Raw genomic sequence first — 27868 nt, 5'->3', positions numbered from 1 at the left:
TCTAAAGTGTAGCACATAAAAATTACAAGCGGCATAAAATACAGAGAATATGGGCCATTGAGAAAAAAGCCATTGAGCAGCTCAAGAAATGTTTTGGGTTGGGGTAAAAATCCATTTGAGGGTTGGTCGGGAAAACAGAAACATGTTGGGGGTCCTTAACTAGCTGCGGTCCTACAAGTATGTTCTCCAGACTGCAACCCACAGGAGCATAGCCACTTACAGTGCATTGAATTCCACATCAGTTCCCTGTGTCTAGAAAGCAGCTGCTATATTCTCAAGGACGCCAGTCGTGAAATCTCTGCTGCAATATTAACGTTGATGACAGCACAAATGAGACGCGGTCCAGATCTGTAGGCCTCTGGGTATAGTGACATATTGAAGAACTACATTGAAATCTTGGCTGGATTGCTTGATGGCAAAGTGGTCAGTAAATTTCCTAGGTTCTATTCTTTGAATGGTTACAATAGGTATGTGAATGTTTGGTGTCACATGTCATACTGCTACATTGTTTCTATGACCTGTGAAGATCCTGGGTAGAATTGGTCTTCTGATTTGGTTGATGCATGTCATTTCATCCCAACTGCGTAGATTGCTGCTCATGATGTCAATCACTGGATTGACTGGTCCAGACTCGATTATTTACAGACTCCCGCCATATAGCTGTAATACTGCGGAGTGTAGCGTTAAAGACCAAACAAACAAAACAAAATATTGTTTCTGTAAAAGGGGCCCAGGTGGCCCAGTCATCTAAGGCGTGACAGAAACCTATGGTCATGGTTTCGAATCCCAATTCCCCTGGAATGTTTCTCGGTTTGTCAGCACCATACCATTTATGCTTGTGGGTTTCCTGAAAACGGTAAACGTCTTAGACCTGCATCATTTGGGGCTTTCCTCCCACATCAAGCTGACATGCCGTGATATGATTGGAATACTGTTCAAAGCTTTGTTGCATCCAATTGACGAGTAGTCTAGCTGTCATGATAGTCAAGCGTCAACACAAAACCTGGTAGATCTACTGTTACATGTGAACTTGATGTGTCACAGTGGAACTCCCTTTCTGCACACATCACCAGTACAACATCTTGATTGAACATCTTGTTAAACAGAATCTGTTCTTCTGTTACTCACAACCTACACCCAAGCCATTTGTGAAACGACAGTTCAATGGCCACTTTTAAGTAAATGTGTAAATGGCAACAACAAATATGGTTGAAGGAATATCACAACAATTCTCAATTCCGTGAGTTGGCGAGTATGGTTTTGTCGTGTTTTCATCAATAGTCCAGCAATGTCATGGCAGAGAACACAAAGAAAAGTCTTCACTGTCCTCATTTGGGGGAGCAACCTGGGTTTATGATGTGATTACATTTGGCTGGTTGTTTAACACCGCACTGAGCAATATTCCAGCTAAATGACGGCGGTATGTCAATAACCGAGTCTGGACCAGACAATCCAGTGATTGATTTCATGAGCATTGTTAGTGAGAAAACATAAAGAATTAAAGTCATTCGTGTCAAACGTTTATTCCTGCTACACCATCACTTGGATACATAGAATTGTGTTTGTGTTTTGCTTAATGTGTCTCATAGCACGTCATACATGTGTTTTACCTTCTACAGAGTTTCTTCATGTTTCCAACTGTGTTGCCGGGGTTAGATCCCCGGCCGCGTCATACCAAAAGATGGTACTTGTTGTTACCCTGTCGGGTGCTCGGCATTTAGGGGCTAAAACAAGGACTGGTCAGCTCTGAGTCAGTATACTGTGTCTGAGTGGGGTATTCATGTTAAACTGCGGCATGGTATCTCAGCGAGCTAACACTATAAATCGGCATCAGTCCGGACAAGTACAAGCAGCCACACAAACACATACACGTACATGCACGTCGCTATATAAGTGCAATAATCTTGGACGCGAAGTTAAACCCAATTTCACCTCACCTCACCTCCAACTGTGTCGCCTTTTATGGCAAGCATGGGTTGCTGAAGACCAATTCTGCCTCAGATCTTCACGGGTATGATGTAATTACAGAGTGCTTTAACTACCTTGATCTGCTATTATTTGATCCCCAGGTCCTTTTAGCACTGCCTCTATTGTGTAGTTGGTAAAGTCTCTGCCCAGAGACAGGAAGGTCAGTGTTCCAACCCCAGGCCACGTCATACCAAAAGACGTTAAAAGATGGAACGTGTTACCCTGCTTGGCGCTCGGCATTAAGGGGCTAAGACAAAGACATCGCTCTGAGTAGGCTAGTGGTGGGACAATACACTGATGCACTGGTGGATCACAATCTTTTACTTCTTGATATATTAGTATAAGTAAAAAATATCAGTTCTGACCTTAGATGTTTGCTTTAATTACTGTTCCACTAAACACTAATCAGTTGTGCAAGTTAATAGTGAAAACATACATATCTTCATTTGTTGTGCCATACTTGACACTGCCAACTGTAATCATCAGTGTGCCAGGTACTTGGCCATCCTCTCTATGAATTTTTTTTTTTATACACCACAGATAAGAGCACATGCAAGTATCGTGATACATATCTGATCGTGAGTAAGGTATCGTGATACGTATCGTATAGCACGGTTGGTGTATCGCCCCAGCCCTAGAGTAGGGTATCCATGTTAAACTTTGGCATGGTATCTCAGTGATCTAGGACTATAAAGTCAGCATCAGTCCGGACCAGTTGTAACAAGCTCCCCCACACACATGTGCATGCACATAACTATGTAACTTCAATAGTCTTAGATAATTTCAAACATACCAGTTATCAAGTAGAGATAGAAACACAAGAGAGGCCTGCACTTTCAGGCTGGGCAGTCTTGACATGTATATAATATCTTTAGACTTGTTGCTGCAATGCCAGGAATAGTAGAAGAATCTATATTGATTTTCTGTGTGTGACAATTCAGATGGGGAAACAAACCATCAGGGAGGACTGCAAATAGACAAGACATTATCATGATTATCGCCTGCATGGGATGTTCTATCATGTCTATTCTGAAGACTGATGCAGGCTATTTTGAAGCACTTGAGATTGATGTTCCATATACTTTCCCAACAGTCTGGTGACAGGGTTATTGGGAGAAGTTTGGCTACAGCTGGGAAAATAGTATGTTGTTATATTTAGATGTGTTCCAGTTTAAATCTTTTTCGGTCAATTGTAAATGATGAGTTGAATACGGTTTACTTCTATTAATTTTGTATGATGGGTTTAGAAAGTTGGTTTGATATTTCAATTCTGCTTTTTAAGTGTGTATGGTAGGAAATTGTTCTTTAGTTTTACAATGGTTGTGATTTTATTAAGGAAGAACTGAACTGAACTGAACTGAGACGGAGTGGTATTATGTTTTTAATTACTTCATTTTGTTCTTTTATATTTGCAATGTTTGATTGGTTTGGATTGTAATCAGCTGGGACTTAAATTGTACTCACATTGTAAGATATGCTTTGCTTGATGTGATGTACTTTATGCATCTATGATTTACATGATTACAACATGTCATTTTTTTGCACTTCAAACTTATATATTCTTGGGAGTTTGTTTATGTATGCCATGAAACACATGTAGTGTCTCATTTGGCAAGTGACTTTCTTTGAAATATGCCTCTTTCACCCAGCAGTGAATGGGTACCTGGTAGGATTTTGTGACTTAATCTGCTGGTGCCTTACAGGAGTTGTAAACTCTCCAGGGTGCTGAGAAAGAAATTTGAGTGCACACTGACCCACTGACCAGGGTAATAATGTCACACTTTCAGCATGATTTAAGGTGTGGAATTGGACCATTATTATCTCAGCAATTCTGGAAGGTTTTCCAAGATACAGTTCCAATAACTAAGCAACACTTTGGTTTGGCTTGAGAAGTAAAACATTGTTCAACCAAAAATGAATTTATATAACTGTAATCTTGTTTGTATAAAGTTTTTGCATTATTTTTGAAATGAGAAATACATTTTATGTGCAAACATATGAGAACATGAATAATTCTATTCTCTACTTGAACTGACTCGTTGTAACTGTATGGATGAAAACATCCTACGAGGCAGTGTCTTAAACAAAATGAGTGTGGAACTATTTCCTGTTGAAGTCAATGCCCAGCAAGATGTCAAGCAATGTAGAAAAATTAAGAATCAGTTACATATTTATCCTTTCTGATTTTCAACCTCTCAAGCTACTCTTTTGGTCAAAGATATAAAAGGGAAAATGTGAGGCCTTGAAGAGTTTCTGTCTTCTGCGTTTTCCTTTGTCATGCTTGCATTGAACAGATTGCACATGCGTTGAAACATATGGCAGGTCCATGTTGCTATGGGTTGCAGGAGTTACCCAGTCAGTTAAGTCACTGAAATTGCTGTGCAGAGTTGCCTCCCTTGGCTGTGCCAGAAGCCTTGGTTTGAAATCCCAGTTTCAACCTGTTTCAACCTGTTTGTCATGTTTGGTTTGTAAGCTTGAAGCAGTACTCGTTATGATCATTGGTAATTTGGAGGCAAAGATGGCCCTTTGCTGCCAGGATCCTCTGAATATGGGTTCAGATCCCAATTATGGTGCCTGGTTTCTCCCACCATTACTATGCTAATGGTTTCATGTAATTGGTATGAAGCATTATCACACCTACTATCTGCCTCAGTTGCCCCTTGCATGAATCTTAAGTGCTGTGATATGACTTAGTTACTGTAGAGAATTTATGGATGTCAACTTCTGTATAATGAGGACCACAACGTTTCCTTATGTGTATCATTTCTAAATGCCTTTCAAAGACTTGACTTCAGTTCAGGGGGCCCAGTCACCTGAAGTGCTGCAATTCGCTGTGAAGAGTTACATCCTTTTGGCACACCAGAAACCATGATCGTGGGCTCGAATCCCGGTTTGTCCCAATTTTGTTTCTAGGTTTGTCAGCACCATACCCATGCCATACCCGTGCTCGTGGGTTTCACTAGAAGGGTAAACGTCTAGGCTTTCTTCTGACATTAAGCTGACGTGCTGTGATATAAGCTGACACACTGTGATATAAGCTGACTCACTGTGATATAACCGAATACTGTTCAAAGCAGTTTTATACCCAACTCACTCACTCACAGATTCCTTTGTGCAGAACGAATCACCACAGGATTACCAGTCCACACTTTGTGAATTAATTTAGTTGCATTAGAAAAAGTCTCATTTCCTGTGAGAAATGTATTCTGCATCTTATAACACCTTGAATTGATGCCAGGAACTTCAGAATGTTCAATATTTTCTGTCAGTATTTCAACATTAAGAGGTAGTTACTGTGTCAGTGCAATTTGCAGCCATGTTATCAAATCACTTACACATTAATATTGTGAGTGTTAAAAATCTCCCTGTCCCTCGTTCTGCCCTGTTCCATAAAATCTATCCATCAATCAATAGTCATAATTTTTCTACAAACAGCCTCCTGGATAAAGCACTTGTATGAATGGAACCAGGTTTTGATTTGTTGGCGAAACGTCATATCGCTCAGAACGGACCGCATCCATTAATAGAGTCTTGCAGCTTGTTAGACTTGTTTTTCACTCAATCAGCAAGTTGAGAAAACACTTGCAATGCTCCAATATCTTGCTGATTTCCTTGTGAGCCAGCATGCGTGACCTTCTGTCAGTAACACCAGCGTGTTTGACTTGCCATTGACTTGCCCCAAGAGACGCAAATCCTCCAGTAAATGGCATATGTGTTACAGCTAAACATATTGCTATAGTAATTAGCCCCATTAACAACGCTTCAGTTTAATGAAATCCCTCTCAACATGTTTTATGGCCTCTTTGTCATAGATAACGGGCAGATGCTGATGGAGATATTGACGTGTTATGTACGACATGACAACTTGTCTGGTGGTATAATGGTCATTGTTCATTGGCTCGTTTATGCCATCAAGTTCATGGAGAAATGTTCCTATGAAGTGATGAAGATCACATAATGGTCACCATTTAGAAAATCATGTTTTGGAATTTGTTCTTTCAAAGGTCAGATGCTTGAAGAAGTTTGGCATCCAAGAATTTAATAGTGATGTTTAAATATGATGGTAACTCAAGATAAAAAGAATATCTTTCATTTTGTTGTTTTGATATTGTTGGTAATTCTATTTCTAATAAACACCTTAGTGTCAACCCTCTTAGTATAACAAGATAATTGTATGGTTATTTTCCTGTTATCATGGAGTATATTTTCCCATATGCATGGAATATTTTTCATGAATGTGCAATTGTGCAGATAGACGTCATGTATAAATCAGAGTTGTAATTAGTTTGGCCTTCAACAGCTTATCAATACTACTTTATCTGCCATGGAGGGAAGAGCTGTCCTTTTGTGGCAGGCATGGAGAGGCAGCACCTTTGCTGATGAGGAAATTATTCTTGTAGCAGTCTAGTGAGTTGCTAGACACACTCTTCTACACAAAACTGTCATTAAATGTCTGAGGTTCCTGTCTAAGAACAACTTCCTAATGGGTGTGGTGCAGAATAAGCCATTTGTGCTGCAGGCTAGACTAACATTTAGTCTATGAAATCTTATATTAAACAGTATCCTTCTTGACTCTAAAAATGATTTAAAAAAAATTCCCTATGCTGATTTCATATGTGGAATAGAGCTAGCTAGAGCTGGCTAGACTTGCTTTTGTATGTGTTTCTAGATTATTATTTTTTCATAAAATAAATATATTCCACAGTCATGGTGCAGGACCAGCTGCAGGCCCGACAGAAGAGTGCAATGGATATAGTACTAGGGTGGTTGATCACTATGGCAACAGTGCCAGATAGTATTAGGGTAGGTGAACTCTATGGCAACAGTGTCTTCTCAGATGAAGACTATTTATGAGTGTGGTTGATCACTATGGCAACAGTGGCTGCTCAGATGAATAGTATTAGGGTGGGTGATCACTATGGCAACATTGCCTGCTCAGTATGGATAGTATTAAGTGGTTGATCACTATGGCAACAGTGGCTGCTCAGTATGGATAGTATTAGGTGGTTGATCACTATGGCAACAGTGGCTGCTCAATATGGATAGTATTAGGGTGGTTGATCACTATGGCAACAGTGGCTGCTCAATATGGATAGTATTTGGTGGTTGATCACTATGGCAACAGTGGCTGCTCAATATGGATAGTATTAGGGTGGTTGATCACTATGGCAACAGTGGCTGCTCAGTATGGATAGTATTAGGGTGGTTGATCACTATGGCATCAGTGGCTGCTCAGTATGGATAGTATTAGGGTGGTTGATCACTATGGCAACAGTGGCTGCTCAGTATGGATAGTATTAGGGTGGTTGATCACTATGGCAACAGTGGCTGCTCAGTATGGATAAGGTGATCCGTAACAATGACATGTTCTTATCTGTCCAAATTGCAAGACATGATGCATAGTAAACAGCAGTATTTTCCTCTTTCAATATGTAAGTTTGTTTGGGGGATTTCTGTCATTGTGAGCTTCAAATGTCAACACTGCTTTCCTTTTCATTGCTAAGTTTGACCACAGAGGATCCAATACCATTACCAATACCATCAGTTTCAGCCAATATTAAAGGTTCCCATCAAGCACAACTGAAAGGTTTTCAGACTTCATGTATCATGTAACATGTGGGAAGTGTTGCAATATTATTTTCTTCTTGCACACAACAAAAGTGTTATAACTACAAAATGTTTGAAACAGCTGGTTGAAAAACTGAACAGGTCAGTAAAACAGGCAGGGGTCCGTGACCTTTGGAAAACGGACAAACTTGGGGAACATTCAGTGATGAAGTATGTGATTTGTTTAGAAATATCCATTGTTTTACACATCTTTGCATAGTCACTTAGTGAGTGGTACAGTCAGGTGTATGGTGGTCAGTCTATTTTCTTGACCAGTGACTCTTGATCAGTATGACAAATTGTGGGTCAATGCAAAAATCTTAAAACAAAGGATTAAGGCCTCTTCTTTTCCAGTTCAAAAGCCTCAACTTCACTTATAACTCTGATAACATGAATAAGGATTTTTTAAATTCCAATTTTGGAATTTGTACTGACATTTTTGCCGACTTAGGCCCCAAACTTGGCTTCCGAGTTGGTCCACCTAATCCCTGTTGAGTCTGGTAAATCTGGTGGTATGAGGCATACTGGCCTGTCATATAGACCCTGAAACAAATATCCAATAAAGCCCATGCAAGTCTATAAAAGTGGGCAAGTCTTGATTACTGCAGTCTGAAAATGAAGAGAGTCTCCGGGCTCCTTTTTATAATTTTGTTCTTAAGATAATTTAACAACTGCTTTTTTCTGTAAGACATGTTCATTTCAGATACTAGATGTTCGTCTAGCCGCTTACCTGTAGAGCCCTCATCAGGAATAGACTTATCATCTGTGACTTTAAGGAGTGCCTGTCACTTTGAATTTGTACAATAAGACTGCTGATAGCCACACTCAAGGCAAACAAGGGCCCTTAATTAGGATATGTACCATGAGCTATGTTGGAATTTAGTGTCTGTCACTACAAGGCTTGAGCCAACTGGTGAAGTGTTCCATCTTGTCTTGAAGACATGGCAGCAGCCTGTCTTCCATGAATATTATGTTTACGATGTAAGCAGTATTAGCAGTTGATAATGACTGTAGCAGGACTTTCAAGCATCACCATCTTTAACATTAGTATCCACAACCTTTTTGTTTTCATAGCTAGGTTATTTGAACCTAATTTTGTATGGGAACATCGTGTTCGACAGGAATACTCATTTGGGACATGAATACTTTGAATGAGTAGCCCAGCAAAAAGGATTTTCTCTGAAATGTGAAGTCCCATGGTGCTATTAACCTTTTATGAGGGTTATTTGTGTCCCCCTGTACATCCTACGCCTCCAAAACATTATGTCATTCAGGTCACCATAACCTTTGACTTCATTGACTGTTCAATACATGAAAATAATGTGTAGGCTATACACCTGCTAGTTTTGGTCAGATGAATGACAACTGTTGGCTGCTTTCTGTGCCCTGTCAAACGAAATTCTAGAAATGATTGACAGATGTGTGCATTGTTTGACGGATGTTTTTGTTTTATTGTCATTGATTTCTTTGTTTGGATTTCTCCTCTTTACAGCAATAACCAGTAATAACTTTAAGGTTATCAATTTTTTTTTAAACTGCAGAAATAAAGACATCATCGACATTTTAACATTTACCAAGATTGATTTGTGTCATTCTGACTATTCATGTCAAATATGGATGAGAAATAGAGATTTTCTTGTATTGTAGACACTGCCTCATCACTGTCTCCTCTTGGAGATATTCAAGATGTTCTGGACAGTTCTGTGACAAGACAGAACAGCAAAGTACACATTTGTATTCATCAGATTCCAAATCATTATAAGCTAGACATGATGGCAATCAGCTCCTGATTTTTTTGCTCAGGTTACATAGGCGCTACATTAGAAGCATAGTGATACAAACACAATTACAAATATATCATTTGCTAAATATTATTTCTGTTAATTGTTAATTATGGAATGTATTCTCTGGGAAAGATTTTGTTAGTATTTGCATTTCAAGTTTCATTCACATCTTGTAAAAGACACGGCATCTTGGGGGATACCTACAGTTAGAATATATTCATGTGGAATAACTGTTTTGCCACATCATAACAAGCATAACTCCTGTTTTTCACAAGAGTTGAGCAGACTTCTGACCCAATCAGTTTGCACAGCTCAAAGCCTGTGTGTAATACAATCTTTTTTGCAAAAGTTAATATTTGTATGATTCAAAGTTATTACAAATCAGTTGAAAAGTTGGGATTGTTATCCCACAGTAACAGTGATATTCAATCTTTCAATGTTCGTTTGTCAGCACCATACCCGTGCTTGTGGGTTTCACCAAAGTGGTAAGCGTCTGAGACCTGCATCACCCCAGGCTTTCCTCCCACATGAAGCTGACTTGCAGTGATATAACTATAAATATAATTGTAATGCTGTTCAAAGCGGCGTTAAACCAAACTCACTCATTCATTCTTTCAATGTTCCTTCTGCAAACACTGGTGTCATGTCCCATACTTTATCGAAGATTGCTTTTGGGGTCTGAACTGAATAAAGAGAATTCTTTAACATTGTGGGGGGATTCCTAATGGCCAAGTCATGCTTCTGTCTGTCTGTCGTACAGCTCAAGCCTGTGCCTGACTTACAGCTCATTGCCAGCTGTCTTCTCCAGCTCGTCCAGTCTTTGCATGGGGGTTGTACTTACTGTCACCTATCTGTGCCCACACATGTACAGACCTTCTTAACCAGCGGTTTTCACGAGCAATTTCAAACCATTCCCCAGTACCAGACTGCCATTGATCGGGGCAATGCAGCAGCTTAATAGGAGACTAAAGACTGCTCCCTATCCCCCAGTGTTTAGTGATCAATGGGAGTCCTGCAGGAGGGAGCACCAGGACTAGAAAAGAAGTTTTTATGAAACCAAAACCAGTCTAGCTTATATAAATCAGGCCTTGCCAGCTCTGTTCCACAAATCAGCATCAGGAAAATAAAATTGGAGGAGAGATTTGTATTGTGTAATAAAACATTTCACAGACTATTTGTTAGTCGGGGATGACGATGCCCTGGTTTCTTTCTGCTATGCTAGTCTTAAAGGTAGGTTTTACACTGACTGCTTCCAGCAATACATGAATAACTGGTTTGTGGGACAGGTGCCACCCAAAGTAAGACTTACTGTAGATTGGTGCCATTTGTTGTGATTTATGTAAAGGATTACTTTAAGAGAAGAGTCCAAGCAAACACAGCTTCAGTCTTCATAATTTACATAGAACCTAATGAAGTTGGGCTTGGCAAAGACAAGCTATGGGTTGTGGATTTGGGATAATTGGCCAGTTAAAGTTCAGCCTCAGCATAGACAGTGGCGTCTGTCCAATGTGAGTGCACTTTATTTGAACGCATTGTGTACATTTGTATCCTGACAGCTATCTTGCAGATATTATTTTAAGTAGACTTCTGGGTGTGCAATTCCTGCATTTTTGTGTTTTTTGCCTGCAATTTGAGAAAGATTGTAGCAGTACACAGGATCCAGGATTTTGAGTGAATGAGTTGGGGTTTACACCGCTTTTACAAGTCGTCAGCATGTCAGCTTCATGTGGGAGGGAACCCCGAAGTGAGGCAGATCAGACTTTTACCACTTTGGTTAAACCCTTGGGCACGGATATGACTGACAAACCTAGGAACACAGGATTTTGTAATGGAGTGGTGAACATGATCCATGTGTGAACAAAAACATGACAGAGAAACTGAAATCAGGCTGACATGTTCGAAAACTTAGCTGTGTGCACATCACCTGCAGCCCTCAGCCATGGAGTACATGATCAGGAGATACTGGTAATGCTGTACAAAGTGTAGTACTCGGCTTCACTTAGCAATATGTTTGAAAGCAAAACATTTGTATCCCTATCATGTGCTGTCACCCTTCCTTTGTCTGTTATAAGGGGTGGTTGGGTAGCCAAGTGGTTAAAGCGTTCGCTTGTCACGCCCAAGACCTAGGTTTGATTCCTGACAAGGGTACAATGTGTGATGCCCATTTCTGGTGTCCCCCGCCATGATATTGCTGGAATATTGCTAAAAGAAGCGTAAAACCATACTCATTTACTCACTCACTCTATCTGGTATAAAGAGATGCGTGTTTGCTACTTTGTCCCATTATAAGCCCAGCAATGAAACTTGAGCTCATTTGAGGTGAGGTGAAATGGGGTTTAACTCTGCGTCCAATATTATTGCATGTGCATGCACATGTGTGTGTGTGGCTGCTTGTACTAGTCCGGACTAATACTGATTTATAGTGCCAGGCCACTGAGACACCATTTAAAATGAATACCTCTCTCAGACACAGTATACTGACTCTGAGCCGACCAGTCCTTGTTTTGGCCCCTTTAACACCGAGCGCCAGGTAGCCTTACAACAAATACCTTCTTTTAACCTCTTTTGGTATGACGAGGCCAAGGATCGAACCCTGGACCTCCACTCTCTGGGCGGACGCTCTCCCACTAGATCACGGAGGAGGTCACTGGCTCATTTGAACAGACAATGTCCAAAGTGTTGGAATTTCTAGAGTAGCCCTTGCTTGTTGTTAGTGGTTGCCCCCCTGTGGGGATTCCCAGAGAGAGTTTGCCCATCATACATCATGTCATATCACAAGTGAGTGAGTGAGTGAGTGAGTGAGTGAGTGAGCTGGGTCTTACGCCTCTTTTAACAGTATTCCAGTTATACCAAGGCGTGTATTTAATGTTGGAGGAAATTCTGAAGTGATACAGTTCTTCAGTGAAACCCTCGAGCACAGGTATGAAACCTAGAAACACAATAGGGGCGAACCGGGATTCAAACCCACAACTCTGCATAGCGAATTACGTCACCTTAGACGTCTCGGCCTCTAGTGCCCCCATATCACCATTGCTTACAACGTGTGACCTGGCTGATTTTCTTCTTCCCTGAACAATGAATTGTCATGCTATCAACCTCAGTCAGTCTTTGACTATTTAAAGGTTGCTGTGATATGACTTGAAAATTGATGACTGACCACATTCTCTGATGTGCCATTGCAGTCGAATGTGTAAGGTCTGATAAATCTGTTTATATCCATCACAGCTTATATAAACAGCATTTCAAACACCATGCTGATTCCTAAATTGGTTTTATATCCGTTTTCATTTCTTACTGGACAGAAAACTGTAGTATGATAAATGTCTGACAACATAAATCTCTATTGGAGTGACCTGGCTGGCCGAGCTGAGGTATGACCCTTTCCTTGCCCAGTGTTACTATGCTGCCTAGTGTACAATCAATGTCTGTCGGATGGACTCTGCTTCCATCTTGGCACGAAGATTTACACCTCCCACCAGAGACTCAGTTTTGATGGCTAAATGTGGTGCTTGGATTGGGCGAGGGTCACCACGGAAACTGACACTTGTCACCCAGATATCATCGCATTTGTATTCATGACTTGCGGCTACGTTAGTGACTGATGTGCACTGGGAGTTTACAGTTGTTATAAGCCAATTTCGGCATTTTCATAGGCATTACGTTTTGTGGATGGTTGAGGCATGGTTGAGTGGATGTTCTCCAGAATATTAACCTCATAAACTTTGATTACTGAGAAGTTAGTTTAGATGTGATGCTATCAATGTAACCAAACTGATGCCTGGGATGATGGCCGTTGTCACTGAGGTCAGATACATCAAAGTAACCAGAGGTGCTTGCCCAGCAAGCCATCAATCTAATGGGTAATCATCCTCAATTGTTTAGTGCGGTTTATTTTCAAGTGTTCGGCTCACATCTAATATCCAGTGAACATGATATGTTATCCTCTACATACTTTCTTGTCTGATGCTAGTGAAGGTATGGTTGGCAAGTAATGGTGTGAGGAAAGAGTTAATTGGCTTGAGAGAGTGATTTAAGAGTGTTCATGTTCAGAATATTTGTCAGTAGGAATTGTGATGATGAACTTTTTTTACTTCATTTTTATGATCATGAAAAGAGTCAACAAAACAAGGCTATCAAATTTGTGATTGGTCTACTTTGTGAGATATTAAGCTGGACCGAAGGACCAGATAGGACTAGAAGTATGGCCGATAATACATTGTAGCCATAACTTTCCTTACACATTCAAACATTAAGACTTTGTTCATCTTCATGATTAGACAACATCTATTTATTTATCCAGCTATGTTCATCCAATATGTCTAAAAAAAATTCTGGGTTACCAGAATATATTTCTTGATAGCCCATGGGCTAATGGTGATATTCTTGGTGTCATACACTGCATACCAGCGGTTGATAGCATGAGAACCTCACTCACTCACTCACTCACTCACTCACTCACTCACTCACTCACTCACTCACTCACTCACTCACTCACTCACTACTCACTCACTCACTCACTCACTCACTCACTCACTCACTCACTCACGCTGATAGAGGAAATCTGTGTCATCCCAACATCAGTCACCACAAACATGACACACCTTCTTTGACAGTACAAGTAATCTTTCTGTGATTGCATGAAAGGTCAACAGTCTTGCACCATCCGAGAGTTCTGCTTGCCACAGGTGCAGTATGAAGTCACTAACATCTGCTGCTTCCAGGGCTGTGGGGCCTACATGCAAACACATGTTGACTTCAGCTTCTGCACCTGGTCATGTAACCTGTTGGAACAGCCTCCAAAAGGGTGTGAGTGAGTGAGTGAGATCTGTGTTTATGCCACTTTGGGCAGTAATGTTAAGCAATGAACACCAGAGATTGGCTTCACACATTGTATCCATGTGAAGCATCAAACCCTGGCCTTTGGTGTGACAAGTGAACTATTCTATAGATACAATATAGGAACTTGGTATTTCTTTCACTCAAGGCATAGAATGTGTCGTCAGTTCATCAATGACAGCGGCGTAGGAGTAGCCTAGTGGTTAAAGTGTTCGCTCGTCATGCCGAAGACCATACTCACTCATCAACAGCATGACATTTGAGGTTGGGATATCGAAGTGCTTTAAACGGGCTGGTGTGACAGCCTGGCTCTTGTGTCCAGCAGGGTTGAGACTTGATGATTACGGACTACTCCACTGGCAAGACCTGTCACTGCTGAATTGACAGAAGCTAATGATATAGGCTGACAGTCAGGCAGGCCTGGTTTAATACACTCAGGAGAAACATCTTGGGGAGTTTGCTCTGCAGAATTGACATGTAGGAGTAAGGACCTAACAGAGCATGGTATCATATCACCTTTGAAAAAAATCATGAACAGGAATATTTGAAATCTCATTGGTGCTTAACATGTCACAAGAAAGGGTTACAAGATAGAATTTACGTCAATGTTTAGACATTCAATGTTACCATTTCAGCACAACTCAGTTTGTGGAGGTTGACACGAAGCCTGGTGTCAACTGGTAACATATGTGGAATCAGAATATGACTGGAGTTGATGAACAATATTGCGGAATGGTACCACATTATTACCATTTATAACACTTCCTGTTATGTAATAACTCATTGTAGGGAGAGATTACAGGAAACACCATTTATTTTTCTTGATAAGAGGTCTGGGTTTTTGTTAAAGACAATGTTTTTCTCTGATAGCATTTATTTTTTCACAAGACATCCAGTGATTATTTCTGGCCATGCAGTGATTGTCTTGTTTTATGATTTTCAAGGCCTTATAGCTTAGGCTTTAATATGTTTTTCAGAAAAATCCCAGCTTGCAGAATATAAAATAGTCAGTCCCTGAGCAGATATATTGATGTTTCATTGTAAAACCAGGCATCAGTTTCATAAAGACAATCTCTTTCACAGGATTCAGTCGATTGGATAATGGTAAAGTTATGGCAGCATCGGTGATTATTGAAGGTTTTCTATGACATTTGGGAACAGTGTTAATTAGCTTCATTATGATGAGCACAGTTTAGTTCCTGGTGAAATAAGTCCTTCTTCAGGATTCCTTCTTCAAGAAATACACATCCTCACATTCATGTTGGCATTTAGTGTCCAGACATTCATCCAAGTTCATGGCAGGTTCTTAAAATATGTTGCCATTGTTGAATTCCTGACTTTCTCTTCGAATCATGTGGAACGATGAAATGGCTGGTTTGGCTTGAATGGCTGAATTTAGGCTTTTAATCCCAGTGTGTTTGTGTATTAAAGTGAGCATTCTGCAAGTCTTCCTTCTTGAAGAAGGTGGATCTGGTTTGTGCAGGGGAAGATGTGGGAGGCTTAAATGTTGACTTAGTTCTCAAAGATTGACAGTTTTTGTTGAAGTGTTCATCTTTGAACCGGCTGTACATTGAAGGCTTTGATGTGTCAGTATGTGTCAGCTGTTGTTGTACTTTGGATGTGGGTATCTCATGCCATCGATTCTTTCTCAGAAAGGTATTGGTTTCTGGAGACACTGCATTTCATGGTCATGAGCTTATACATGTACTTGATAAAATATCTAAGATTTTATCTTTGATGCCGATGGTTTCTTAGTGCATGATCATGGATGTTTCTGGTGATACCATTGGTAGCAGCCATCGTCTGACAGTTAGTCCATGGGTGTGGTGGAAGGGTTGAGGAGGTCATGTTGGGGTGTTGCTGATTTCATCTGAGCAGCCAATAATGTGTACATCCACATTCAGATTTTGTTTCTCTGAACTTGACCTTTCTCTACCATCTGAGTAGCCAGTTCGTCCTCACTCAAATTAAGTTTTTCCAAACTTGATTTTGCTTTGATGAAAGGTCAAGGTCACCTGTATTTGACCTTGATAATAGGAAGGAAGACTCAAGGTCAACAGGTTGGTAGGACAGCTAGGAAAAGAAGTTGTTCATCAGTGGTCATTAAATAATGTCTGTGTGCCGAACATCTGTAATATAAGAAGTCTCAGTGGTTGGTAGGAAACGATACTGTGTCAGTAAATTCCACCTGTTTATTAACTATTAAAAGAGACAGTTTGTTTGGTCTTGCAAATGTTTTCTTTATTTTGAGTCAAAAACAGAAACAGTTTGTTAGTTTATTGTTTAATGCCACGCTCAGCAGTATCACGGCGGTCTGTCAATATCTGGACCATTTAATGCAGTGATTGACATCGTGATCATCGATCCATGCATTTGGGACAGCATGATGTTCAAACAACCAAGTCACTGAGTCTGACCACCCTATCATCCACTCGATCATCCACTTAAACACCTCTAACCACAGGACAGCCATTTTTTAGCATGGTTAGAACTTAATACTAGCTTACTATCCTGGGTCTAGTCCAAATTCCTGCAGATATTACAATTTTTCCAATGTCGCCATTGTTTTAACATTACAAAGGCATTTTATCTACCTGGGTTACTTAAGCTTTTGTGTTCAGTTCCAACCCTGAATAATTATATTTCTGTGGACCTATGGATTTGGGAAGATGGATATGTCCATACTAATCCTTGTGGGCATCATCCGACTCATCCTTCCCAGTCTGCAGCTCCATCCACCAGTCCACAACCTGAGTCTACAAATGTTTTGTTTTGTCTAATACACGTTGCTAATAATAGTCCATACATCAACACTACACTCACTGGAAATGATGCCAAGAGACAAGCTTGTGCCTATATACTCAAATGTTTTTGACGAAGATTGATATACTTCAGATCTATTGGGTTTCCATGCAAGCAGTGATGTTTATTTGCATACCTATGCCGGGTTAGATTTGCTCCCTGTCGACCAATGCTGGTCATAAGAGGAAGGACTAATTGATCGGATGGTCAGGTTCAGTTACCAAGTTGATTGGGTGTCACCTTGCCCCGACTGGGGATTGTTATTCAACTCATTATTAGTCTGCCATCATATAGCGTCAGCGCAGCATTAAACAACAAACAAGCCAATATCTGCATACCTGTGACTACAGCATGAGATCCTGGCATGTTTCTTGCATATGTCAGTTAGATTTAATAGCAAGTGATGTTGCACCAGTGCGTGCAGGGTTTTCAGGGTTAATTATGACTTCTTCGAAGTTCCATGAAACAGATGCACATTATGATCATCCAGGTCTAACCTTTATGACAAACATGGGGAACTGAGGACCAGTTCATCCGAAGTGATCAGATAGTTTCCAAACCGATTTTGTATGTTTTTACTGTATATGATCCTCTAACCATTTGATGATATTCCAGGTTGAGGATTGTTTACACTGAGGATATATATTTATGTTGATGTATATAATAAGACTTTATAATCATTTACCTGATGAGGCGCCTCATTCACCTGATAAAGGGGCCTCATTCATCAGATTAAGGCGCCTCATTCATCCAATTAAGGGACCTCATTCATCTGATAAAGTGGCCTCATTCACCTGATAAAGGGGCCTCATTCATCGGATTATGGGGCCTCATTCATCAGATTGAGGGACCTCATTCATCTGATAAAGGGGCCTCATTCATTAGATTAAGGGACCTCATTCATTGGATTAAGGGACCTCGTTCATCTGATAAAGGGGCCTCATTCATTAGATTTTGGGACCTCATTCATTGGATTAAGGGACCTCGTTCATCTGATAAAGGGGCCTCATTCATTAGATTTTGGGACCTCATTCATTGGATTAAGGGACCTCGTTCATCTGATAAAGGGGCCTCATTCATCGGATTAAGGCGCCTCATTCATCCAATTAAGGGACCTCATTCATCTGATAAAGTGGCCTCATTCACCTGATAAAGGGGCCTCATTCATCGGATTATGTGGCCTCATTCATCGGATTAAGGGACCTCATTCATCTGATAAAGGGGCCTCATTCATCGGATTAAGGGACCTCATTCGTCGGATTAAGGGACCTTATCATCTGATAAAGGGGCCTCATTCGTCGGATTATGGGACCTCATTCATCTGATAAAGGGGCCTCATTCATCGGATTAAGGCGCCTCATTCATCCAATTAAGGGACCTCATTCATCTGATAAAGTGGCCTCATTCACCTGATAAAGGGGCCTCATTCATCGGATTATGTGGCCTCATTCATCGGATTAAGGGACCTCATTCATCTGATAAAGGGGCCTCATTCATCGGATTAAGGGACCTCATTCGTCGGATTAAGGGACCTCATTCGTCGGATTAAGGGACCTCATTCACCTGATATAAGGGGCTTCATTCACCTGATAAAAGTGGCCTCATTCATCTGATAAAGGCGCCTCATTTATCGGATTAAGGGATCTCATTCATCGGATTAAGGGACCTCATTCATCGGATTAAGGGGCCTCAGTTACCTGATAGGGTATAGAACAGACCATGAGCTTAATGATGTCACTGTGTTTGGTTGACTGGAGTGTGGTGTGGTCATTAAGGTATAAGTGTTAGATGACGATGTTAGGGTATAGAACAGACCATGAGCTTAATGATGTCACTGTGTTTGGTTGACTGGAGTGTGGTGTGGTCATTAAGGTATAAGTGTTAGATGACGATGTTAGGGTATAGAACAGACCATGAGCTTAATGATGTCACTGTGTTTGGTAGACTTGGTTTCTGTCTAGTGATTACTGTATTAGTTGAAGATATTGTTGTATGGCAATGTCTAAGATGACCATGGTCTACCATGTTAAAATCTTCAATGATCATGGTAAGCCGTGGTGTGCATTTCAGCAGGGGAGGAATAGAAAACTAACCTGTTGCAAGTATTTTCACTGTTTTGGTATACAAGAAGTTCCAACCTGACCTTTCAATGTTCACAAATAAACACAAAATAAACATAAGCCAACCTTTCCTGACAGAGGAACTACACTTCTGTCAGGGATAAATAAGCACACTGATCAGACTTGAGAAGAAATGAAAGCATTGGTGTCATGAACACAAATTGTTACTGTTTTCCTGGATCTGGGGGAAGTGGAATATGAATGTGATTGTCTGCCAAAGATAGCAAGCTTGTTGATAACAAATGTTCTTCTTGTTGATTTTTATGTGTGTGTGTTTGCTAGACTCACAGAGCCAGTCGGTAGGATGACTTCAACATATAATTTTATGCCCAGAATAAAACTTCTTAACATTATTTGATGTTTCCAAGAATTTGAATGTTTATTGTTACAACAGCTGGGAAAATCTGATTAAGAGAACATACCAAAGATATAAAATTCAATGGGTTTGTCAAATTCCTCAAAAAATGGAATCCTCTTGTTAAATATTTCATTCTCTTGGCCGTAACTTGTAAATGCATGCTTTTAGGTGTTGCTAGGTCAGTGTGTCTTCACATTGAATATTATCTCAGAAATGTTTAACTTTGTCATCTTGCAGCTGTCTGCTGATGAAATAGCCGTCTATACACAAATACAGGCTAACAATCCTGTTGAATATTCACAAAGGCTTTGTAATTCTTAAGGATAGTTCCATGTTTATTAGGACGAGATTTTTTTCCTTATCTATGCATTTAGTGTTGTCGTAAATCTTAAACATGCATGTGCTGACATGAACAAAGCCTTGTTCTCAATCATATCAACACGTGCTAATTTTCATAGCAAATTCTAGAAATTTGCTGATTTCTTAAAGAATGCCCATCCTGTGGACAAAAAAGGACCACTGTCCTGCCTTGTCCTTTCCCATCAAGAAGAACAGCCACATCACAGAAACATGTGTCAATCCACTGACATTTACCCAATAAGGGTACCAGAATTAGAAATGGCACTAGTCCTTTAGTCCTTGCCAAGCAGTTCAATAGTCAAGGTGTCAATAGGACTAGTGGACTGAAAATGTTAGATTCTACTGCTGCAGTACCCAACCAATAACTATATAACTCACCATTTTATGTCACCAGCCTATTACATGACAGTGGAATACAGACCTGGTGTATGATGAAGCATCAATGTACATTTGTATTGCTTCCTGATGGGATTCTGGGTGGAATTGGTCCCGAGCAACCGATGCAGGTCGTGAGAGGTGATTTGTTGGATCAGTCGGTCAGGCTCTGACTTGGTTGATTGCAGGATACTCCGATGAATGGTGTGGAGTGCTGTTCCTGTATCAATCACATCATTGTCCGGTCCAGATTTGCTTATTTATGGGATGCCATCTCATAACAGGAATACAGCTGTGTGGGGTTAAACAACAAACGAGAAACACATTTTAATGAATTGTTCCACTGTCATACTTTACCGGGCCTTTGATTCAATATGGAACAGATGGATCAGATAGAATTTGGTTAAATTCAGGCAGTAAAATATACCATCATCAGACCACTATCCTACAGTATTAGTGTCAGGTATAACTGATGCGATGATTGCCACACAGCAAGGCCGGCACAGTGATGGAGAACAAGTTAATTGCAGACATCGTTTACATGAGGAATCTTGTCTTGTGTGTCATCATCTTTTTCCCATGAAAAATGCAAACACAGCCTGGAAAAAGACCTACTGCCTACTTGAAGCTCAACTTGCTGTTGCAATAACAGATACATATCTATAAGTGTCTGCAGTTTCATGGCAAACTTGATCCGAAAATAAGCTCCTGTATGCTTATGAGTAGTTCACAGTACAAAGTCTAGTTCTTCCCCAAAACCTAAACCTGATTTGATTATTTTATGTTAAGTGGTGTAGCCAAGAGGTTAAAGTGTTCACTTGTCATGCCAAAGACCTGGGTTCAATTCCCCACATTGGTCCAAAGTGAAGCCCATTTCTGGTGTCCCCCACTGTGATATTGCTGGAATAAGGCTGGAATATTGTTAATAACAGCAATGAGCCAACACTGTAACCACTCAACTACCCCACCATCCGAGGTGTCTTGGAGATGTAGTTGTCAGAAGTGTTTTTGTTTGATACTAAAGCATAGCTTGGACAGGTACAGAATGTAAAGTTCTTTCTAGAGTTGACAATAATTAGCATTTATAAGGCATGTCTGTTAAATATTGATAGTGTCCATCTGCAACTGATGATGTTGTAACATGCCATCTGTGTATTGCTGTCAAGACATTCCAGGGGAGGCAACTCATATGCCCCGGCACCAGCTCCCAAAGGATATCTTCACAGTGTTGCTTCAGGCAGTACCTAATGTGTTCCTAGTAGCATAGACAATTGCATGACAAAGGCCAATGATCGCAGTCATATATATCAGCTGATGACCCTGTTAAGAGGTACAAAATGGGTCAGGTGGTCAAGCTCAGTCATCATGTCCCAATTGGGTGCATTGTTGCTCATGATGTCAATCACAGGATTGTCTGATCCAGACTCCATTATTTACAGACCGCAGTCATATAGGTGAAATGGTCCAGAGTGCAGCCTCAGACAACAATGAATCCCTGAGATCGCCCTTCCCCATGGTACTAGAACTGCCATACTCCCATTCTTGTGAATATGATCGATGGATATAAAGTCTTGTAGGGGAATATACAGAGCAGGAAAACGATTAAACAGCTCCACATGTTACTATGACAATAAATGCTGGTATTTGATGTGAGGATACTAGTATCTGTTTTGTATCCAACTTCTACAAAACAGAATTGCATTTATGTGCAGATATTCCTCTCAACTCCCTACACTGTGATAGTTACGGAGTGAGGTAGCCAGAACAACTGTCGACCAGATCACTGGTATATTGGAGGATGATTTCATTGTTTTCTTGTCCATAATGTTCATTGTGGAAGTAATTGGGTAGAATGGTGTGTTTGTGTTACCTGGCTTCAGGACCACTTGCAAGTGTTGTAGAAGGGAGTTTGCATGCACCCTGGTGGAGGTCAAATCACTAAACTAAATGACATTTGGTGTTCTAGGTTGTTTAACAGCTACAAATCTTGATTGAAATCTGTTCGTTTTTGCTGGGATGATCAGGAGGGGTATTTGGCTTGGTAGTAAATCAGATTCGTTTCATTTTTTGCTCAATTTGTGAGATGATTGTGACTGTAGGATTTGTGAGGGATGTTTTTTTCATTGGCCCTTGAAATGATGTTTTCAACTGATAAATTTCTTGTCGGCAATTGGACCTGCATCTCTAATGTGTTGTAAAGTTTAGTTTTACCTTGTATGGAGGTATCTCAGTGAAATTTTTCGGTATCTCCTAATTTAAATAAAGTTCATTTAAATTATTCGTATTTTCTTAATGCTTGAAAAATAAAATCTTTTCAATTTGAATTCAATTACAGATTTTATTTTGTATTTTATGAGAATAACGACTGACAGTTCCTTAAGATCTTAAAGAAAAGAAGAAAAAAAATGTTTCATGAATTTCAATTTAATGAAAGAAGTTGTTGTGAAATGTTATGATAAAAATATAAAGCTGTAGTCATGTTTCAGTATAAGTGAAACACATGGGATTGAAACATGCAAGTCAACGCCATAGGAACTTTGAACAATAGAGATTTATTCAAGAGATTTCCTTATTCTCCTCATGATGCTGTTATTTGAGATAGACACAATGCATAAATATTTGATGTCTTCAGAGTTGATCACTTCAGCGAGATGACAAATTTGCTGCATAGTGTCATACGAAAAGCTTATTCACAAGAAAATATTAAGGTGTTTATTATTTCCTACCTTCAAAGGAGGCAATATTACATCGTGTTTACCCTGGACATATTGGACATGTGTGCAAATATTTTCTGTAAATACAGGTCTCGACACTTCCTCACAAATTTTGTATTTAGCAGAAGCCATGATCTGCTCTCGTTCCATTACGGCCAATATATTATGGATGGCAGCATCAGAAGTTTGAGGGGGAACAGGAGTCCCAGTGTCTTAGTCGTGGATCAGATTGCTGTGCATAGTTGCGTCCCTTGGGCACTCCAGGAACCTATGATTGTGTGATTGAATCACGGTTTTGTCTCAATCATGTTTCTAAGTTTGTCAGCACCATACCTGTGCTGCCTGTTTCACCAAAGTGTTAAAGGCCGTGAGACTGGCATCACTTCAGGCTTTCCTCCCATATTAGGTAACTGGAATACTGTTCAAAGCGGCTTTAGTCCCAACTCACTCACTCACATTTATTGGTCCATTGTTCCAGAATTCTGAAGGTTTTGGCACAGTGATGTTTGTGTTGACAGTGTTGGTTCTTGTTTTGGCGCCTCAGTGTTTGGCAGTGTATCACTCATTCACTCATCATTCAAAATGATTTGACCAGGGCTACAAAGTATAGCCTATTGCTAGTGACCCTGCTATGGTATAGATGAAATAATGCTAATTTTGACATAAAACCTAACACACTCACTCAATTACTCGTTCATCAGTGGTTGTACAAGTTGACTAAAATAGTGTAAAAGAAAGTCAAGGTCTCAAGTGATATTCTATCCATGTGACCCTGTAGGGCTTTCCAGTCACTGAGGACCACTGATGCTTGCTAGGAGAGCTGCCGATTCCTTGAATGGCTGGTCACGCCATGAGACGGACAGTGTGTCATTGTAACCAGCTTGGTGTTGAGCATTGCTCTTCTTGTCACTCTCTTGTTTCCCTTGATCAGAAATGATTATTTACAAACCACAGTTAGTATTGCTTGACAACGGTATAAGGATCTATACCGAAAAGTCGCCTTTACTGTAAATAAAGAAGTTGTTATCCATAAATTATCTCTACTTTGTCACTGTAAGTAGCTGGATCTGCCTTCAGATCTGCCTACTTTTGCAGATTTTGTTAACTAAAAACCTTTTAAAAATTGATTATACGCCCTACCTCATTACATGCCAAATGCATTTTCTTGCAATGAGTTCTTTTGTTTTGTTATGCAGTCCTTCATGATCGGGTTGCTGTCTAAGAACTGATATGGAATTTGAAAACGCTATCCTTATTTTGCCTTTTCTGTATGGAACCTGTTCAGTTAGTCCAAACTTTTTAAGTAACCAAAGCTAAATAAAGATGGCGTCAAAACGGAAGGCAGACACAGATGGTTTCTCATCTGTAAATTAAAAGTTATCAATGTTGCCTACTAGTCTGCCTCCATGACCCAAAAGAATAAATTAATAAATCAATTCAACTCAAGTCTAGATTGCTTCCGATCTGACATTAATCATTGTTCTGGACTCCATGTTGATTTTATTTTTTATTTGGTAGATAGATATATATCTTTTAGATAAGATCACGTTATTCCTGGCATGCCTACAACCAAAAACACTATGAAAAGTGACCATTGTATGCATAATGTTTTTAAAATATACAAAGAAAGTAAAGCTATGACACATTGATGCAATTGTGGGTAGGCAGCTCTGAATAGTGAGTGAGTATGGTTTTATGCCGCTTTTAGCAATGTTCCAGCAATATCATGGCAGGGGACACCGGAAATGGGCCTCACACATTGTACCCACGTCGGGAATCAAACCTGGGTCTTTGACGTAATGAGCGAATCCTTTTACCACTTGGCTACTCTGAATAGTTGTGATTGTGACCAACTGATATCCTTGCTTGATTGTCTGGGTGTGGTGCCATCTAATGGCGCCAGGAGTTATCGTCATGCACATGCTTGTCTAATTACTCCACACAGCATTACGAGCTCGGCTTCTGAGGGTGGGGTGTTGGTCAAGTATCAGTGTATGTACAAAAATCATTAAGTCTCTCCCAGCATTGTAAGCAGGACGACATGGTAAGGACAGTCCTACATACAGAAGCCGCTGGCCAAAATGTCTTTGAAACATCAGAGTGTTTATTTTGAATTACCATTGTTGAAAGGCTGGCTAGGTAAGTGGGCTTATGAGCTTATCCTTTGGAGGCTTTTTATGGAGACGGGGGGCTGCTATGAACTGTACTCTTAAAGATCAATGCTTATGTTCTTGTGCAGAGGTCCATCTTGCAGGGTTGCATCCCTTATCTGTGCAAGAATCCTGTGATCTGTTTGAATCCCGATTTTGATCCTTGATTTGTCGGTACCATGACCATGCTTGTGGGTTTCACCAAAGTAGTCATCATCTGGGACCTGCATCACAGTGGACTTTCGTCCAACATCCAGCTGACACGCCATGATGCAACTGAAATACTGCATCAAACCAAATGCACTTACTTTTATGAGTGGAAATGTGAGTGGTTTTATGCAGCTTTTAGCAATATTCCAACAATATCATGAAAGAAGACACCAGGAATTGACTTCAAACACGTTGTACCCTTGTGTGGAATCGAACCTGATCCTTAGTCGTGACAAGTGAACACTTTAACCACTAGGCTACCTGACCACCTCTCACTTTTTAAGAAGTTGTGTTCAATATAATCCTTAAGTACTGCTTCTACTACCTACTTCGAAAAACCTTTTGTGAGCGAAATCCTGGAAAGTTTTATTCCTGATGTTAAGTATGTTGGACGTCCAGCAGGACACCTGTCTGATAATCAGCAGAGATATTGTGTTGTCCAGGCTGTGGTCAGCTGTTGGATCAGGTACAGGCCTTCAGGGTGTACTCTGGTGACTGCTGCCAGACACAGAGCAAGATTCATGTTCTGTGCAACAGAAGAGGTTGTAAAAATGTCTGACATTGTGACGGGAGGTGGTTTTGATTTCAGAAATCCTCGTTCCTACCATGGATACTGGTGATGACTTGGATTCTTGTGTTAGCTTGGTTGTTATTTTGGTTGTTTAAGAGTGTTTGGACTGCAGGGCATACTGATATGTGGGGAAAAGAACTGTTAACATGCCATTACTGTCTGTGATCATTGCTAATAACATGTACGCCGTTGATTTGACGAGTTCTGCAGGAGTACCTGATCTGGGGATTTGTATTTGTTTCATGATGTGTTAATTAAAGAAGCTGAATAATAAATATTGGTAGCAAGATGTACAATGCTTGACAATATGAGTTTTGATGAACTTGTGCAATCTTATGTCACACATATCATTAGGTCATTTTTTAAATGAATAAGCCCATATATTTGTATCCTGTTTGGTTCCGAGTCTTGGTAAGAGCACCCCTCATATCTGAGGGTGGTTTAGAGTCATCTGATCTCAGACTCATCGGCCTCGTGGATAAAGCGTCTGCCTGAAGAGCAGAAGGTTGGAGGTTTGAGCCCCTGGCCATGTCACACCATGAGATGTTAAAAGATGAACTCTGCTCCTTTATCCTTGAAGTCTTCATGACAAACTTGACCTGGCTGATTGTGTGTCATTGTACTCCAAGTGTTGGATTGTTGCTCAGGCTATCATCCTTGTTCAGTCTTAAGTCATTACAGGAGTCATCATTTAAGAATTGACTTTCAATTCATGTGAGTTCATTGGAGCATGACTCTTCATAGAGCTTGCGACAGCATTCATACTATGTTTTGGCTTTCGCTATTTGATAAGAGTTGTCTGTCTCTCACAATTAGATGATAAATATCTGGATAGAAGCACCTCAGTAAGTCCATGAAGTCAGTCACAGTAAGTCAGTGATTGTACTGACAGAACTTTGAAATGGCTGACACAATGAACGTGACAAGGGAGATTTCCAAGGCTGTCAATGAACCTGCGAGGTTATGTATTAGTCATCATTGATCAATTGGCTGATTATTCAAAGGTGATTATGATGATATGTCAAATAGATACTGAAGAAAATTCATAGATTTATGTAGAATGCTGTTGACAGTCGCTGTCATCCTCGGCACAGATTGGGTCAATAGTTTGGGTGTGCATTTCCTTTTCTGTCACTAGGATGGGTTGTCGTGGTGATGTTCGGCCAAGGACATGCAGTCAAACAGGCTCACTTGTATGCAAAAATCACAAGTTCAAGACCATATATTCTAAATGATCCGGAACAGCACTTCTCAATTTAATCATGCATGGACATTCTGGGGGCGGGGGGGGGGGGGGGGGGGGGGGGGGGGGGGGGTCCTCCAGGAATGTGGAAGTACTCCGTCAGGGTTAGCATAATTTCTAGTGAAGTGTGTCATTTGTTTGCTTATAAATTTCAGTGTTGCAGTCATATGGCTGGCCTCTCGTCTGAATGAAAAACATGTATTGTGTAAACTACTCATTAAAAAATTTAAAAGCAATATTGTTGCTGTTCTAGTGCTGGAATATCTGTCAGTCCTGGCGTTTCCCCAGCTAAAAAATAATCAACATTCTGCAGCCAAATTTTGATGATTCTGCACACGAAACTTTTAAGTTTAATTTTTGTGAATTTTGTGTTTTTGCACTGTTTAACATGTGGCAGGCATATTTTTTTTTAAACCTTATCCAGGGCTAGAATAGCTTATTGAAGTGAATCTGGAGATCACTTGCACTTTAGGTACCGTATATGACCACGGATAAGCCCGTAGATAAGCCGAGGTGTTAATTTGACCATTGAAATACGAAAGAAAATGATATGACTCGCAGATAAGCCGAATCAGGAATTGAAAGACAAAAAACACTGCGAAGTGGGACTGCAAGACATGTGCCGGTACTCGCAGATATTCAAAAATATAAGATGAAAAACATTGTAATTATATTGAAAAAGTCATTATTATTTCTAATAAAGATTTAACAAACCAGCCATCCACTTTCATAATGTGGGAAGCTGTTTCTCGCGGGGTTTTTTATCCCAT

General features: G+C 40.3%; 1 protein-coding gene across 3 annotated transcripts in view; it reads left to right on the top strand.

Moving 5' to 3' along the window:
- The window catches only part of LOC124145834 (inactive phospholipase C-like protein 2), a 230190-nt gene that overhangs the window by 47983 nt on the left and 154339 nt on the right, over window positions 1-27868 (top strand). Inside the window, exon 1 of one of the 3 annotated variants that reach the window (XM_048385570.1) lies at window positions 24926-25063. The exons of the other annotated variants lie outside the window; for them this stretch is intronic. Coding sequence (XP_048241527.1) covers window positions 25006-25063 — 58 coding nt within the window. The 5' untranslated portion in view covers window positions 24926-25005. Of the gene's footprint in view, window positions 1-24925; window positions 25064-27868 lie in introns of those variants that run through there. 3 annotated transcript variants of the gene reach the window in all.

This window comes from Haliotis rufescens, unplaced genomic scaffold (genome assembly GCF_023055435.1).
Source record: "Haliotis rufescens isolate VD_foot unplaced genomic scaffold, xgHalRufe1.0.p SCAF_6, whole genome shotgun sequence".
NCBI classification, from domain to species: domain Eukaryota; kingdom Metazoa; phylum Mollusca; class Gastropoda; order Lepetellida; family Haliotidae; genus Haliotis; species Haliotis rufescens.
Note: the sequence above shows the minus strand (reverse complement) of the source record. Positions and strands in the feature narration are given on the sequence as shown.